We start from the raw sequence: 18611 nt of genomic DNA on the forward strand, positions 1-18611 counted from the left end.
TTTTCTGTCAGAGCTTATATCCTACAGCGCCTAACAGCACCTAACCCTGTGCCTGGCACAGGTTAATACCCTTAGTAAATATTGAGTACTGTATGCTTTCTAGTATAGCATTAGAGTCCCACCATGTCCTGCAGCTGCTCGCCTGAGTATTGCAATCACAGTACTCTGTGATTTTGTTGTGGGGTGGGGGGGGGTGTTTACTTATTTGGATTTGTTTTTTGTTTGATTTGGTTAGCTTTGGAAACCAAGTGATTTTTTCCAAGTGATTTTGCCAAGCTTAAAAATTATGTAAAACCTACCAGTCTTTAATTTGGGCCTAGTAACAGTAGTGGTAACTATGATACAAAGCCCTCGGCAGCACTAGAGAGCCGCTGGCATATTTATTAGGGCCACTGTCTTGTACATTCAAACCTTGGTTAACTGGTAGCAGTGACTGGCATTCACATACCTACCTGGGGCAGTGCCGAAACCTTTTTGCAAATCCTCTTGGCAAAATACATTAAGAACCTTAAAGTGTTAGTGGAAATACTCTCTGCCTGGTAACTACCTTCTGCAAATGTATTCTAAACAAATAAACCCGAGTACAGAGAAAGCATTGTGCACCAAAATGTTTTTTTCTGAGTATCATTTAAAATAGTGAAAAATTGGAAAACATGTAAAAGTTCACAACAAATGGTAAATTATGGTGTATCTAATTGATGGTGTATTGTAGCTATATAAAGTGGTTTTATGAAGAATTTGTAGTAATATTGAAAAATTGAAAAATAACTTTTTTTAAAATAAAAAGGGCTATGGAATATATCACAGTGATACCTACTTCCCCAAAAGGGAAACCTTTGACATTAAAACAAGTAAACAGACTTGGGAGATCTGTTACCAAGAGGTTTAAGTGAAGTAGGTCTACAGATTTTTTTTCCTCATTCTTTTCATATATCTGTATTTTAGGAGTCCAATGGCCAGGAATTTTTTCAACCTACTTTCCATGTCCATGAGTTTTAGATTATAGACTAAATCATTTTATAACCAAACTCTAAATCACATTGCCACAATAAAAAACAATTCCATAAAGCAAAATCATGATTCTGCTATCCTGGGGTAGTTACTAACGACAGCTCAGAATCATAAAAAGAGAATGTTAATATTTTTTATTATTAAATCCAGGGGCAAGGAATCTACTTAAGCTGTTTTATTTTTTTTTTCTTTTTAAGCCACTTGCATGTACTATTTCATTAATTTATAAGTGCGGTTGTTTGCATTAAGTATTTAGATCATTAATATTTTTAAATACTCAAATCTTACTGAATGATTTTATATTTGACCTTCTCAAGATTCACAAGGATTCAAGTCAGCTTATAAAGAAAAATAGAATTGCAAGGAAAAAAGTTTCTTTAATTATTTGTTAGAGTTGGGCCACTAATTTGGCTCTAAGCTTTCAGCTCTCTACCTGAAAGAAATGGAATCACTGAAAATGATTCAGTAGCCATACTTTAAAACCATTGTATTAGGAGAAGTGTAGCAACTCCTGATGCTTGAACATCTTGATGACATTTTACAGGGTGATAATAGCACACTTGAAACATCCTCACAGAATGCAGAGCAGCACTACCCCCTAATGTATGTACACCAGTGGAATTCTGTCAGTGCACTTGAATAAGCAGTAATTTGAGAATTATAAGGATATTCAGTTAAATAAAAGATGAAAACAAGAACAGTGGACAAAGACACTTTAGGCAAAGTCTCTTGGGGTCACAGACTATATTACTAGGTAACAAAATTTTTATTTAATTTGTTATTTCAGATACTTTTTTGACACTTAACTACAAATTATTAAAACTCTGTATAGATATGTTAGTTAAGGATAATATTATATATTAGGATTTATCCCATAATCAATACCTGTGATACATAAGGATGCTTACTTTCAGTTTACTGCAATTAAAGATGTTGCAATTCACATGCTAGGCATGGCGTTATAGATTTTATAGGCTCTCCTCTCTGGGACAGCTTAGCTTTTACTAATTAATGGATTTAAGTTGGCCTGGCTATATCTTTTACCTCATAGTCTTGTGAAGATGACTGATAAGGATTAGGAAATCAGCCTGTGGACATGGACTAACATGGAATGCAGTGATCCATGTGAATAGTAACCCTAATAACCTTACTTCATAGGTTTTTATATCTGTGTTCAATGTAGAAGAACCAACCAGACCACTCAATTTATAAAGTCTCCCATAAATTAGTCAGTGAACAATACTTTAACATAAACTAAAAAATTGTAAATCTAGATCCCTAAACAAGAGGAAGAGAGCTAGAAATGAAGTGGCTGAATAGCAGACCAATATGATCAGGTTAACTGTTGTGGGCAGAATTAATAAAATTTATTTCATTAAAACTATTATGAGTTATAGAAATTAGGCTTAAAAAGCAAATCAGAGTTTATATATGTTATGTATGCTCATTCTAAGTAGTCAGGTTACAAATTGTATATTTGTTTCAATAATTCTTTAATTGTTCAACAGACTTTTAGTATTTCTGTAAGGGGATTGCTTTTACATTCATTTCATTATGCTACATTGTCTTAGCAGCCTGAAGTATCTAACTACTTTGAAGTAATATAAGTGATATTAAAATATCACTAAGCATCAAATTTATTTAACTCTGTTGTAGGACTGATTATTCTAAGTAGCTTAATGACTTAAAACCTTAATCTCCAGGAATCTACATGTTTATGAGCTTATTTTTGAAGAATTTAATAATTGTCTCATTTGTGATTAATCTGTTGCCTTTAGAAATGTGCAGTTTAAAATTCTCTAATGTGGACAATCAAAGATTTAAATGTATAATCTTTATTTTAGGACATGGACTTTATACGCTTTATCATCAACTGCTTTAAGGTTTATTATCCTAAATACATCTGTAAGTAACTTATTCCTTTATAAAAATATATTAAACTATAGACAAAGTCTAATAACTGTAGAGCTTTCATACATCATTTTTTTTAATTATTTAGGTAGCGTTGGTTTACAATGTATATATTTTAGAGGTATAGGGTCTCCCCCTTCAGGTGTTGTTTCTACACTGCACCCCCTGCCACAGCAGCCGAGGTACATTACCATTGTCCCTTGAGCTTCCTTTGCACTTTGTTCTTCCTCCTCTCACTCCCTCCATCCTCTGGTAGCCTCAGTTCCACTATCAGATTTGTAGGGTTTGTTATTCGCTTAGCAATATCTGACTGAAACATTACTTTCTGATGAGCAGTTTAAATGAGTTCATAAGAGCATGTCCTAGTAGGTACATGGGTAAATTTTTCATAAATAATTGTTGCCCTTTATAGTTAAAGAGTTCAAGTTCTAAACTGTATATATTGCACCCCATAACACACATAAAGTATTCCCAAGATTATGCCATTTTAACTAAACTTGCAATTGAGAAATTCATTTAAAATAGTATTTATTTAAGATATGGAACTTCCTACATGCAGGAACACATAAGAAATATTGACAAATACACTCTGATAAGCTATCCTGATACAGAGTACACTGTGTACTAATTACTATTTTTAAATGGTATTAAGAAAACACTTGACTAGAGTGCACTACATTTGAATCTAGCATTTAGAGTTTGTTTTTAATTGTGATTCTTTAATTAATAACTCGAGTGAAGAACCCCTCAATCTTAAGTACATTTTTTTTTTACTGGACTTTATATGATGGTCTCCTCCTGGGGAAATAAGATGCCAACACAACAGTCAAATATATTTACCCCAGAAGGTTAATGATGAAAAGACAGAACAGAGGCAAAAGGGCCGTCAGAAAATGAAAACTCAACGGGTCTCCTGGGCAAACCCCTGACAAGTACCACACTTAAGGTCTTTTGGGGGGCTCACAATTAATATGATACTAGAGCAACATACATGGATCATCTTATTTTGGTACACTTTCACATATTAATATGAAGTTAGAAACAAAATACATGATAGATGTCAAGAGTCAGTGCCACCCATTGCCCTAGCGCTCACGTCTTCAGATAAAGTATTTGAACATTTTCAGTTAAAGAGAATGTCTGAATTGTGAACTTGAAGGAACTACAGTTACTCCTGAATTCTTCCTGGATCTGGCAGGCCCCCTGATTCATCAAGTCTTGCTGAGCATTGCCAGTTGGTGATCAGTAGGGAATCACTATCCCATATTATTAGCTTGTTTCTCTTACATACAAAATGAAAATAAAATAGCCCCTTGTTTAATGAAATATCTAAAGGAGTTTGTGAGAAGCCACTTAAAAAATCTTACAAAACAAATCCAAGATTCTTTTGAGAAACCTATTAATAAATTCATGGTTCTGTATAAGGAAAATTTTGAGCACTACTCATTTGAATTAACTAGAGATAATGTATAAATATACATGTTTTGCAGACACTGAATTTTATAGCATCTTAAATTGATAATGCTTCAAAATCTGTCATGAATTATGACTGTTCTATCTTAGAATCTTGAGTTAGTGCCTTTTTAGGGCCTAACGGAGGTATTAAAACAGTGGTATTAAGTACCAGAGTACCTCTTTGCAGATAACTTGTTACTTACATGTACTTTACCTGTCCTGTATTAATGTAATCATTTCAATTCTCTGCTCAGAGAGGAATGAAATTACTTTTCGATTCATCTGTAATAGAAGAATGACTTGGATATCAAAAATCCCCTTTGTGGTTTCTTTCTCACAACTGTTAATAAGACTGTTTAATATCTTCATCTCAGTATGCAAATACTTGTGTATACTTTAGAATTATCGACTTTCTGAGGTTCATAATATTAAGAAAAGTAAAAAATGTTGTTTGTTAAAACAGTGATTAAAAATTCAGGGCTTGCCACTGTGAGTATGGTTTAACAGTATCATCTTTAGAAGATCCTAATTGAACCCATAAATGACATGTGGAAGTCATTTTAAAATTCAGTGGTATTCAGCAGTAATATGACATGCCACATCCAAAGACTCGGTTTACCCACCCAACTATTTCATTCTCTACCTTTCTGCAAACCACAAAAGCAGTAAATGAACAAAAGAACAGACTGCCGAAGAACAGTGATTGTACATTATTCATTTTCCGCAGGCTGTCCTCTTGGGTGGGCCCCTCACCATCAAGAGAAGTTAGTTCAGTTCTAGCACTACTCACTTCAGAATTAGAGCTTAGTTGACCAGCTCAGTTTTCTGTGAAATTACGATCACGAAGGTTTTTTTTTTTAATAGATCAGGTGAAAGTGATATTACTATAGTGTCACTAAGTCTCATTCAATGATTTTTTTTTTATCTTTCAGCAAAAATAGTGGTCTTTGATATGCCTTGGATAATGAATGGTGAGCATATTACTTAGACTTTCCTAAAGCAAAATGTCTGATTTCCTTTTTTCTGTACTTTGCCAATTTAGCCATATTTCTACACATTTTTTAAAATGTTTATATTGTGCTTGATGCACACACACTCAAGAGGCTGCAGCTAGAACACTCAAAGGCTGTTCCTTAGCAAACTGGACTAACACTCTACCCCCAGACTCTAAGGGCCACGATAGTCTTCTGAAAAAGATCTTCAAGATATTCAACTACTCGTGTAAAACTACAGCCAGAAACCTCAGTTTGTCACCCACAGACAAAGGGAGAGGGTATGTCACAGAATATCACTCTTAGCAAGGTTTTCTCATGGGCTTCAGGTATTGAGGAAGCACGTAGGATGAATCTGAAATTTATTCCACATTTCTAGTTGCATAATTCTTACAACAGTTATATTTTTTTTATTAAAAAATCATTTTTATTAAAAATTTTTCATTAAATGTAATCATTGAAAAACACTTTGCTGACTTTAACATGATTGTGAATTTAATGATATTTTCAGAATGTGCATTTGTGTTTGCCAAAGTCAGTTGTTACATAGAAAGCAATAGAGAAAACAAATCCAAAACTTGGTTCTTTGAAAGGTTCAACAGCTTGACAAAACGTTGGCTAAACTGATGAAAAAAATAAAAGGCTCATTACTAAAATCAAAAACAAACAGATATATTGACGTGAAAAGGGCTATAAGGGAATGAACAATTGTATACCAAGATAACCCAGATGAAATGGACAAATTCCTAAGAAGACACAAACTACTAAAATGGATTCAAGAAGAATCTGAATAGAGGTATAGCAAAAGAAAGTGAATTAATATTCAAAAAAATTCTCATAAAGAAAAATCCAGGCACAAATGGCTTCACTGGTAAATTCTACCAACCATAAAGAATCAATGCCAATTCTTTACCAAAACTCTCCAAAAAATAATTTATTAATGAGCATCCAAGTAATTTAATCTTCCTGAATCTTCATGTAACCTTTGAAATCCATAAGGGATAATCACAATATAAATGTCTACAGGAATTAGAGAATGCTAACTAATCATGCTTTGGAAAGATACAGATTATTGCCCAAACTAATTTCAGGAGAACTTTGTTAGCACATAAAGTAAATTAAAATTGAGAGTTTAATAAAGTGACTGTTTTTTCCTTAGCTGCTTTCAGAATTGTGAAAACCTGGCTTGGTCCAGAAGCAGTGAGTTTATTGAAGTTTACAAGTAAACATGAAGTCCAGGACTATGTCAGTGTAGAATACCTGCCTCCCCACATGGGTGGAACTGTAAGTATGGTACTTGAAACTTGTTTCTAAAATAAGAATGCATTACAGTACATTAAGGAAAAAGGAAAAACAATATAATGGTCAAAGAAAGATCAGCATTACATTTTTAGGTTAATACATTTTTAATTTTGAATAGGTTATACATTTGCATGTTTGCCTCCAATTGCATACTGTTGATTAATCTTTTTAATTTAAAGGATAATACACACTTTCAAGATTTTTTTAGAAATTATTTTACTACTTACAAATAATCCAGGAGCATATAGGTATGTGTTAAACTTTTAATACTAGGTAACATTGAAACTTATTGTGATAATGATGTTGGTAAGTTGTTCAACTTGTGGATTTGGTATATTTTGGGTTAACTTGATTGGAATATTTGAACTATTTGATTGTTACAATCTACCTTGTTTACTGTCTACTGGATAAAATTGTGTTCAACCACACCAAGGGTCTAATGGGTTGAAAAGTTTTGGTACATCCTTTTATTTTCTTTGATTAGAAAAATCTGAATCAATATTTTTAATTTGAGGTTTGTTGCTTTCCTATTCTTAGGCTTTATATTTCATATTTTAATCTAGAAAAACAGAATATAGGTCAAGTACTATCCTTAGTTAAAATAGTTATTTGATTGATTTGTCATTTTTAATAATTTGCCCATGGAAATTTTAGGTCTGAAAATCAATAGCATTTAGTAAGAATTTGTTTGATTTTAGGGATAGAAAAGGTTATTTTAGTTGCCTTCCCTTTTGTTAGTATTTGTTTCTTCAGGAGTGACAACCTAGCTAGATAAAAGTATTCTTGTTTGGAACTGTTTTCCTTTCTGCACTTTGAATATATAATGCCATTCCCTTCTGGCCTGTAAGGTTTCTGCAGAGGAATCCACCGATAGTCTTATGGGAGTTCTCTTGTGATTCATTTTTCTCTGGCTGCTTTTAAGATTTCCTCTTTTGCTTAAATTTTGCCGTTTTAATTATATTGCATTTTGGTGGGTCTCGGGGTTTATTTTGTGTGAAACTCTCTGGGCTTCCTAGGTCTAGGTATCTGTTTCTTTCCCCAAGTTAGGGAAGTTCCCAATTACTCAACTAAGATTTCTGCCCCTTTCTCTCTTTCTCCTTCTGGAACCCCTGACATATGAATGTTTCTCTTCTTGATGTTTTTCCATAAGTCTCTTAAGCCATCTTTTTTGTTTTCCTTTTTTTTTTTTTTTTCATTTTTATGTTGCTGGTCTCCAATGCTTTCCACTGCTGTCTTCCAGCTTGCTGGTTGTGCCTGCTGCTTCAACTAATCCACTTTTCAGCCTCTGTGTTGTATTTTTTGGATCAGCTATTGTGTTCCTTAGCTGTGATCTCTTTGGAGCTTTCTATTTATGTAGAAATAAGTTTATATTTAAAATTTTTATCTATCTGAAATTTATCTTGGTGTATGAAGAGTAAGTTTAAGGATCCAGCTGGTTCTTGTACTGATAGCTGGACAGTTGTCCCACACCACTTAATGCTCTTTCCCTTTTTGGTTCAAAATGCTTCCTTTATTTTACATTTCACTATTGTACGTCTGTTTTCCTGGACAAAGATATGGATGTTAATTTTACTGAGAGAATTCTTTCTCTCCCTACCTCTTAGTAGGCTGATCCAATATTTTTATCTTTTAGGATCCCTTTAAGTATAACTACCCACCACTAGTAGATGATGACTTCCAGACACCATTGTGTGAAAATGGGCCTATTGCCAGTGAGGATGAAGCTTCAAGTAAAGAAGATATAGAAAGTGATGCTAAAGAAACCTTGGAAACAATGTCTAGTGAAGAACAAACAGCTCTTCCCAAAAAGGTAATTTTAACACTATAATGAAATTGACTCAGAACTGTGGCCCAGCTCCAATTCAACCACTAACTGGCTATGTAATTTGGGGTAAGTTAATTTGCTGCCATTCCACATCTTTGTATGTAGAAATAGATGAAAGATGGGACTAGCTGGCCAATAGTCCCAAGAGTATAAAAGGCTGGTTCTATGATTATGTATGAAAACTTGGAGCGTGTAGCCAGAATGAATTTTTTAATCTAAAATATTTTATATAAAAGGAAATGATGATTTTACCTTGATCTACATTCATTTTTTAATAAGCACTTAGTTGTATCTTTTTATGAGTGATGGGGACTTGACATAGAGATAAGATCAAAACTAAAAGACTCTTAAGGGAAGGACCAATTTATATTTTCTCAAGTGACCTATTTATAGTAGGCACACAAATGTGTTAATAGTCATGTTAAAGTTTGTTATACTAAGGTAAGTGAACATTTGTTAAAGGTTATAACTTGTGTTGAGCCAAGGTAGTATTTAATTTTTGACATAATGACCTGCCCAACTGTCAGTATGAAACTAAATTTCTTTATATTTTCTTCATTTTTTGTCTTCAGATGAACCTAACTGAATCTACTTCCAATATTTCCAAAGCAGAAGAAAATGAAAAAGTGGATTCCAAACTGAAAACTTTCAAGAAACCACTGAGTGTGTTTAAAGGGCACTTGTTACACATCAGGTAATAATTAAGAATTTTATTAGCCATGTTTTTATAATATGTCTGAAGAGTCACCTTGGTTTCCAGACAGGGTGAATATTTGTAGCTACCTTTTTATTATTTATCCTGATGAGATTTATCACTTCATCCCATCAGGTAATAAGAGTTACTATTCACGTGTTAACAATAAATTTGGATAACATGTATGTTCTCATTTTACTGACACTGTTAAATTTGCACAAGTGTAAGAATGCTAGAAAGAACATAGATTTGGGCATCTGTCAATTTGACCTTCCAACACTAAAGCAGAATCAAAACAATAGGTTTAAACCCCAAATTTCAGCCCATCTCTTTTTATTTCTAGGTTGTTTGACCCAAAAGAATCAGGACTGTTTATCATTATGTAAATACCTCTTGGTCTGTTGATGTTTTTGGTTGGTAAATCTATATAGCCTTATATTAATACTGCTATACCAACTTTTAGTAAAACCTAATGTATCATTTACTATCCTTTTACTTGAAATTTTAATTGTTTTTAGGTATCTTTTCTGAACAATACAACACACTTTTAAAAAATCATATTCTCTGACAAGATTCATTTGTTTACATATATTTTGATATATCTCCATCATCTGTGTGTGTGTGTGTGTGTGTGTGTGTGTGAGAGAGAGAGAGAGAGACAGAGAGAGAGAGAGAGAGAGAGAGAGAGAGAGAGAGAGAGAGAAAGCTGTACATGTTCTATTTCTTTGTTTCCTCTTTTAACTCTATTGGGTTAGAAGTGACATGTTCCATTTCTTTTGCCAGCTGGGGAGAAAGGCTGAGCAGAGCAGGACAGCTTCCTGGCAGTACTCTGGGCTCTGTCACTCTCTGCCTCCCCCCACCCCCGCCCCCCAGGAAAGGCACGGAGCTAGTCCTACTTACTCAGGAACCCAAACAATGTCCGTCTCCCTGAAGCGTCTCAGGGTTTTTGTGCTAGTTACTGAGAGCAGTTCTGAGATCCATACCTTTCTGTCTCTCCTGTGGCATAGCTCAGATTGGGTTCTAAAAAGAAGCCAACAGTCATGCTAATTTACCCTCTTGTCCAAAGCTGAGCAAAGCCCTCTTGAGAGAATGTTTATTTTTAAAAATGTGTCTCTAGGTGAGTAAATATCTTAGAGTCAAGGGCTCTCCGAAGGATTCGTCTTTTCATCTGAAACAAAATCACTGTTCTTCCCATTGTACGAGGCACCTGAGACATAAGCTAATGCAGTTAAACCACGCAAACTTGGCGTCAGTCTTTTCGTTTGTTTGCTTTTCGTTTTTTGTTTGGTAAGTTCTACCTGCAATTACCAGTCCAAACTTTCTTTCTTTAGTTTCTCCTTCCCTCTTACTTAGGAAAAGGCTGTAAAGAATAAGAACTCTTATTTAAATGCATCCCTAAAATGCAAATTGAAACTACCATGAGATACCATCTTACACCAGTGAGAATGGCACATATTAAAAAAACTAGCAACAACAAATGTTGGCGAGGTTGTGGAGAAAAAGGAACTCTCCTGCACGGCTGGTGGGAGTGCAAACTGGTCCAACCACTATGGAGAGCTGTGTGGAGATTTCTTGACCTACTACACATAGAGCTTCCATATGATCCAGCAGTTCCACTCCTAGGTATTTACCCAAATGACACAGAAACAGTAATTCCAAAGGGCACCTGCACATCTATGTTTATAGCAGCACTGTTTACAATAGCTAAGCTATGGAAGCAACCCAAATGCCCAAAAACAGATGACTGGATCAAGAAGATGTGGTCCATATACACCATGGAATATTACTCAGCAATCAAAAAAGATAAACACATGCAGTTTGCAGCAACATGGATGGAGCTGGGGGGGATGATGCTCAGCAAAATAAGCCAGAAAGAAAAAGAAAAATACCGGATGGTCTCACTCATAGCAGGAATTTAGAAAACCTAAATAAGAGACCAGGAAAAAGACTAATCAATGCAAAGTAAAAATCAAAATCAACAAGCAACTATAAACCAGAGAACTGCTAGGCGGGGGGGGGGGGGGCGGGGAAAGGAAGGACTAGAGTCAATATAAGGGGGGGGTGCAATTGTATGGGGATTATAACCAAAATGAAAATGCACACATTGTGCAAAGATGAAAAAAGATGTAAGAATTATATAAAATATTTAAATAAAAGATAAAAATAAATGCATCCCTAATCATATTTCATGTTATGCTTTTCTGTTGGCATATTAAAATATGCTCCATTATAAAGTTGAAGCACCAATACCTTCTTTGCTTTATTATATAGCATTCTAAAAAGTGTAAATGCATTTAAAAACAGTACTAGTTATAGGATTAATTCAGAATCTTCCCAGTTCTCTCCTCTGTTCCTTCTTGTTTTCATGTTGGAGGAAAAAACCTTAGGACTTTTTAAAAAGTTTACATTGAATCGATAAGACAATGCAAATTATATTCAGTAATTGTTTTTGTAATCTTGATGGTTTTGATAAGTAACCTATACAAGTAAGTATAATATATTAGCCAAATATTTCTCTTTTAGGTGATGATTAGATTGTCATTTACTCTGAGTAATACAAATAACTTTCATTTTTGTCACCACTTAGCCCAGCAGAAGAACTGTATTTTGGAAGTACAGACTCTGGAGAGAAGAAAACTTTAATAGTATTGACAAATGTAACTAAAAATATAGTGGCGTTTAAGGTAAATATCTGAAAGATAATGAAGTATGTGAAAATTTGCCATGGCAAATGATTTTAGACATTCTAATTGAAAGACTGATGATTACTAACTTAGTTTTTTTATTTATGGTATTAGAAGACTGTATCTCAGTCTTTGATGTGCAGTAAAAGGCTAATGTCGAAGTTAATCCCAGGGTTGAATGTTTATTGTAAATGAAAATCACTCTTCACTATATAAATAATTCAGTTAATATTAACAGTGAAAAATAAGACTGTAAAAGTGAAAGTACACGCCCCATGTGACATGTTCAGGAGTATCATTTATACTGAATATACTGGCACCGATATACTTGATACTGAGCATTAAATGTGATATGACAGTCTTACTGTGCAGATATTACTCCCTTGAATTATAAGACAGGCTAAGTAACATTTGGACTTACAAGCAAGTGTTTTTAGATTTTTATTTTGATGGTGAAAGAAACGTCTATGCATATACCAAGGTGTTTTGTAAACTGTATTAACTACATATTTTTAAGGTCTTTCAGTCAGTTGCCCTAAAAACCATAAAGGTGAATATGTGACTACTGTATTTATAAACAGGTGAGAACAACTGCACCAGAAAAATACAGAGTCAAGCCCAGCAACAGCAGTTGTGACCCTGGCGCATCAGTTGATATTGTTGTGTCTCCCCATGGGGGTGAGTTGTCTCTTGAAGACCACAGTGAGATGGAGGTGGGGACCTGGGCTGGGCAACATCAGCAGAGGTGGACTAGAACCTCAAAACTAGCAGTGTCGGCCATGTCCCCTCTCCTCACTCTAGCGTTATGTTTTCTCACACATTAAAGTCAGACAGGCAAAGGATTCTACATAGCCCTGCCAAGAATTAAAATGTTTTCAATTTTTTAATGAGTAAAATTGTATAAACTGACCCCAATTGAAAGTGAATTTCAAAAATAAGTCTGCTTTTAGAAGAATTCTTCTAAGGCAATTCCATATTCTTGCCTTGATGTAGTCTAAAGTAATGCTGTAAGCCACATTATCTAACCCTTTATAAAGGTTCCATTTTATATGATAAGTTCTCCTTCTGAAATGCAGGTTTAACAGTCTCTGCCCAAGACCGTTTCCTGATAATGGCTGCAGAAATGGAACACTCATCTGGCACAGGCACCGCAGAATTGACTCAATTCTGGAAAGAAGTTCCCAGGAACAAAGTGATGGAGCACAGGTATCCTTTTTGCTCACAGGCTTTCAAATGGGGTGGAAAGAACCAGACGATACCGACATAGGCTAGGTAAGCATCACTTCCCCTTTGCGGAAATGTTGCCAACATTTAGGCTTCTGGTGTGGGCCCTGAACTCGTCAAGGCTGTGCAACAACCAGTGAATGAGACCTGCAGTTTCCTGAGGAGGCTGCTAACAGAAGAAACTTGCTGGCAGACTAGTGTAAGAATCCGGATGAGTCAGAAGTACAAATGCAGCAGTTTGTCCCAGCAGATCCTCTCAGGAATGCTCGCCTTGAGTACTAGAACATTTGTTGCAGAATTGGTAATAGTGAAAAATGGGAAGAGTATAAGGAATATTGTGCAGCTATCCAGAGTAGACCGTGTTCTGACATGGGAAAACATCGGTGTTATTAGGGGGGAAAAAAGCCTCGTCATAAAAATATGGAAGCTGTTGTTCTATTTAAGAGAAATTCCTTGATAGTACAGGCATATATACATGAATATGTGTAAAAGTATATCAGGTTGTGATAAATGCCTTGAAAAGATATAAAAAAGAATAAGGAAGGCGATTATTTCTCCCCCTTCACTTGTCAATGTCTGGAATCATTTTTGGTTTTCACAACTAGGGTTGTGGTGATGTGGGTATCTAGTGGTTAGAGACCAGGGATACTGCTAAATACCCACAGGGGAAAAGCCCCCACCACAGAGAATATCCAGCCCAAAATGTCATAGTGCTGAGAGTGAAAAATCGCAGTTGAAGGTAATTGAAGATGACCAACTGATGATATTTGACTAGGACCTAAAAACAAAAGTAGCCACAGAAACTGGAAAAAGAGCTTTCCAGTAGTGGTAACCACAGATGAAATGTGCCTGCCCTGTGTAAGGAGCAGTGTGGAGTAGGAAGCCAGATCATTGCTATCAGAAAGTCTTCTGATTTTGGAAAGGAGAAAGTTAGTTGGTGCTGAGTGGAACCATGAGTTGATCCAGCTTATTTTTCTTGCAAGGATTATCTGGGGACCATGTGGAAAACAGACTGTGGATACCAAGTAACACATTAATGTTGACTTAATGTTTACCCTTATTCATAAAACAACCCTAGGAAGTAGATATTTTTCCTACTTTATGAGAAGCTGGGAAACCTAGAAATGGTTATAGCTGAGTGAAATCTTCAAAAAGGAAGTTGAAAGAATACAAATGTGACTGGAACACAAGAGTGAGAGGATCCACAGTAAGAAAATAAGTTACAGGCAGACAGGCAAAGAGCAGCGAGGAGTGTTCACTACCTTCAAACCAATTAGAGTCCCAATCTGATTTGCCTTTGATAAGATCACCCTATTTTTGAGTCATTCATTTGAGTGTACAAGAGTGGGCCAGAGAGATGAGCTTTACTTCAGTTGTCCCCAGCAAGAACCTGTAAAATTTCGATCTAGAAGACTATAGGGGGTCAGAAGGGAAACCAGTATCTGTATCATCTTAGCAGCAAAAGAGCATGTTTCATGAAGGGAAGAGACCCAAGTGTTCCCATGCCAGCCAAGAATGATGAGGGATGCGCATTGGTGATTGCGGGTGACATCACAGAGGTCACCATCACCTCACAGGGAGCACTTTCAGTTGGCAGAAGCTGCATGTAAGAAAGAAGCGAGATGTGGAAGAAATGGGAGGGGTAAGGCTGCTCTGGAGGTGTGACTTGTTGAGAAAGTTATAGTTGGAAGAAGGAATATGGGGCTGATGAAGAAGTGGGATTTTTTTTTTTTTTTTGTGGGACCCTCGCTGGTGGCTGGGGAACGAACTGGCGCTGCAGAGGCTGCGGGCAGCCTCGCAGCCCAGCGCTCAACCACTACGCCACCAGGGGAGGCCCAAGAGGTGGGATTTTTAATGGGAGAACTTTGAGCATTATGTAAAAGCACAGCAAGGACCATTTGAGCAGGAGAGGCTGACCATGTGAGAGAGATACTGGCAGTAGAATTCCTGAGAAGGTGGAAAGACAGGACCTAAAGCAGAGTTGGGGCTCAGTCTTAGGAGGGAAGAAGGAATGTGTGTGTGTGTGTGTGTGTGTGTGTGTGTGTAAAGCTCATGGGTTTGAATGGCTTTTAGATGGAGTGATTGAATATTTAAATATTCAAGTTATAGGAGTGCGGAGTGCCACTTCTTGGTTTTTTTCAGGTGTATTTCAAAGGTAGGGCAGTGGAAACACTGAAAGTTTAAGGAACACTGCTAATAAATGTTGGGGATTAATTTGAAGTTCTTATGAAATAGTTCCTCAAATTCAGGGATTTTGGGGGGTTATTTTAGGATCTGGTGAGTTCTGAATACCATATGAAATCTTTCTATTGAATATTGCGGGTTACTGAGCAGTATATGTAAATGCTTGTGTTATTTATAAATGCTTTGAAAAGCAAGAAGACGTAGGGGAGGGAAAAATTTCCCTCTAGTCTAGTTTGGCTGAGACACCCCGCTTGGCACCCCAATAAAAGACAGATTAACAGGAGAGAAGTCTGATGTCATGTATACCTCCTCTGAACACAGGTGAGACCTGGGAAAGTGGGCAACTCTCCAAAGTTGAAATGGCCGAAGCATCCACCTTAAATACAGTCACCAGTTAAACATAAAAGATGATGTTCAGTGGCGGGAGAATCAGTTAATGCCCCATACTAGGCAACTTCTACTAGGTTCTCAGCAGATGTGCTAATCTCTGGTGCCAGGCAGACACTACTGGAATGGGACTTTTCCACAACTGACAGGGAAGGTTGACCTTATAGACTGAGACTCCTTCTAACACACTCTCCTGAGAACTGGCACAGTGAATCAAGGAGAGTGCTGCTTGTCACATTCTATCTCAGAGCCCTAGCCTACCCAGCGGGTGCCCAGTGAATGCCAACACATACATCCTCTGACTGACAGAGCCCAGAGACTACCTCAGTGGTCACCAAGTCAAGCTCTCAAGACACAGAACAGGACTAAAGGAAAACCTAATCTGACCTATCATTCTCCTAAAGACAGTACACAGAAAAGAAAATAATGACCATCTCTGGGAGGAAAAAGAATCAGAAGGAAATAGAGCTCATAAAGAAATTCTTTACCAAAGCCGCTATATCCAAAGAACTACTTGACACAACTCTTGTCTTGCTAATCTAAGTCTGGAAAGGGAGAGTCAAAGTAAAATTTTTACTTTCCACTTGACTGGGCACTACACACACACCTGGCAGGCTACCTCCAGTGAGAATTCTCCCCTATCCACCGGCTCCAGCTAAGTATGGTGGCTCAGCTGGTCCCATCATTGGTCACCACCTGTAGAGAAGGGAAAATAATTTTCTCTCTAAGCTTTGGGTTCTAAACTGAGAACCCTCTATAATAACAGAATAACAGGAGAAAAACAAGTGTAATAATCCATACGCCCCCAGAGACCCAGGATAAACTCCTGGGTATTGAGTAACTCCTCAAAATGGCCTAAGCCATCCCCTAAGATACCACCTTCAGCTAAAGACAGAGGATATTGAGGTTGGGGGCTGTGCCCTGTTGCGGGAGCTTATCAGGCAAAGCACAGTAAACAAAGGCAGGGTTTTTATGCAAATTTAGGCCATTGCCTTCTCCTTTGGTAAAGAATTTGTAGGGATTTAGTCATCCTGCTCTTCTTTACACCCATACCAATGGAGATTTCCCTTCAAAAGGGTGACTTCTCAGTGTCTACTGCTGCTTAAATAACCAACTCAAGGTAATTCTCCTGAAAAAGAGGCATAGTTTAGGATGGTGTATTCTGCTTCCTTCCACACTGAGCTTAGGTATATATATCTGGGGAGAGGACTCAATCTTTTACCTCCTATTACATACACTATGTGTTTAACTTTTTTCATCTTACTGTACTATAAATTCATTAAATATTATAATAAGTAGTTTCCTTTGGATGTTCGCAGGTTAAGATGCCACATCGTTGAGAGCAGTAAACCAACTAGTCTTACATTTAAAGACCATGCTTTTAACATATCGGAGAAAACCAGTGAAGATATAGCTCTACAAGTAAGTGTTCTTTCTTAACTAAAGTCATTAATGCTAGCCAACATTAAAGATTCATTTTTTTCCCCCAATGGCATAAAGAAAACCTTTGGATAAGACACGACAGAAAATCAGAAGTACTAACTTCTTTATGAAGGGAAGCCACAAGGCCAAGCTATGAGTTCCCTTTGGAAATCTAACTTTCTTGAAGCTTTGGCCGTTTTAATTTGGATAAGAGACCATACAGAAAAGCCTGTGGTACTCTGGGGAGTGTCAAAGAATTCCATCTCATGCAAGAAGTACCTGTAGTGCATTTAAATCTGAAAAAGACAGAGGGACTGAGTAGCTGGTTCCTTTCTCAGCAAGAATATGCAAGAATATGCAGATACATGTCTGTTCACCAAACCTAATTTCTCATGATATTTCCAGCTTCCAGTCTCTCAGGGTAATAACAAATGTTTGATTTCTAATATTCCCATTGGTGGAACTGCTAATATTCCTTGTTTGTCATTCACTTGAGTAATGTACTGTTTTATTGATAAAGATCTTTCCTCCTTTCTTCCCCTCTGTAGCTCAATCGTTTACTAGAAAGCAATAGGAAGCTTGAAGACCAAGTCCAGCGTTGTATCTGGTTCCAACAGCTGCTGCTTTCCTTAACAGTGCTCTCGCTTGCTTTTGTCGTGTCTTTCTTCTACCTGTTGTACAGTTAAAGACGTGCCCTGTAGGACACACGGCTCCTCGCTGATTAGTTGGAAAAAGTAACAGACCCCAAACTTCACCACCACGCTCCTAACAGTGCTGCACATCCGTGCTCCTGAAGGGAGAGGTGAGGCACTTAGGGGGCACAGACACAGGTCTTGAAAATAAACCATTAGGATAAGGAAATGCCGAAGAAATTGATTATAAGAGACTCTCTAGTTAGTAAAGTAAGTAAAGGCATATTTGTTATATAATTTAATTTATTTTTTCCTTTTGATTTGAATACCTTTAAAGCTTAAGCTTTATAATGTATATATGTTAGCTGAACTGAAATGTGTAAGTAACATGCTTTATTGCAGCCGAAACAACGTCATCTGCTTTTTTTTTTTTTTGGACAAATTATAGCTGAGCCAACTTAGTAGCTTTTCTATACTATGTAAATAGAGAACATGTATATTGAGACAAAGAGTAATTTATGTAATCATGACTTTGTAATTTTGAGAATTATTTCCAGGTGATAGTTAATATTCCTTGGGAATGTAAAACTAATGCCAAACCACCTTTAGCCTTTGTTTCTTATCTGTACTCCTTAATAGCCTGCCTTTTATTAATCTTGAACTTTTTTATGAACACTCATTTAGGAGAAGAATTTGGAAAGCTAAGTTTGGTTGGGATTTTTCTTTGAAGTCTGTTAGTAATGTCCAGAAGGAAAATCTCTTTGATCCCACCTTCCAGCCTTGTATGCCATTTCATTTCGCTCACTGAGGCTGGATACTGACCCTTTGGCTTCATTTATTACAAAGGCCTGATGTGCTATAGAAGCCTGATTCCCCATCGCTCCATCC

General features: G+C 36.5%; 1 protein-coding gene across 1 annotated transcript in view; it reads left to right on the forward strand.

Annotated features, from left to right (window-relative positions):
- MOSPD2 (motile sperm domain containing 2) overlaps nucleotides 1-17777 on the forward strand; it is a gene marked incomplete at its 3' end in the record, with an annotated part of 34321 nt that extends 16544 nt beyond the window's left edge. The window contains exons 5-14 of the mRNA XM_084258348.1: nucleotides 2856-2916; nucleotides 5310-5348; nucleotides 6529-6653; nucleotides 8305-8481; nucleotides 9069-9190; nucleotides 11778-11874; nucleotides 12456-12552; nucleotides 12951-13080; nucleotides 16989-17091; nucleotides 17640-17777. Of these exons, the coding sequence (XP_084114474.1) occupies nucleotides 2856-2916; nucleotides 5310-5348; nucleotides 6529-6653; nucleotides 8305-8481; nucleotides 9069-9190; nucleotides 11778-11874; nucleotides 12456-12552; nucleotides 12951-13080; nucleotides 16989-17091; nucleotides 17640-17777 (1089 nt within the window). The remainder of the gene's footprint in view (nucleotides 1-2855; nucleotides 2917-5309; nucleotides 5349-6528; nucleotides 6654-8304; nucleotides 8482-9068; nucleotides 9191-11777; nucleotides 11875-12455; nucleotides 12553-12950; nucleotides 13081-16988; nucleotides 17092-17639) is intronic.
- Nucleotides 17778-18611: the final 834 nt, after the last annotated feature.

The sequence above is a fragment of the Talpa europaea genome, assembly GCF_964194135.1.
Source record: "Talpa europaea genome assembly, chromosome: X".
Lineage (NCBI taxonomy): Eukaryota > Metazoa > Chordata > Mammalia > Eulipotyphla > Talpidae > Talpa > Talpa europaea.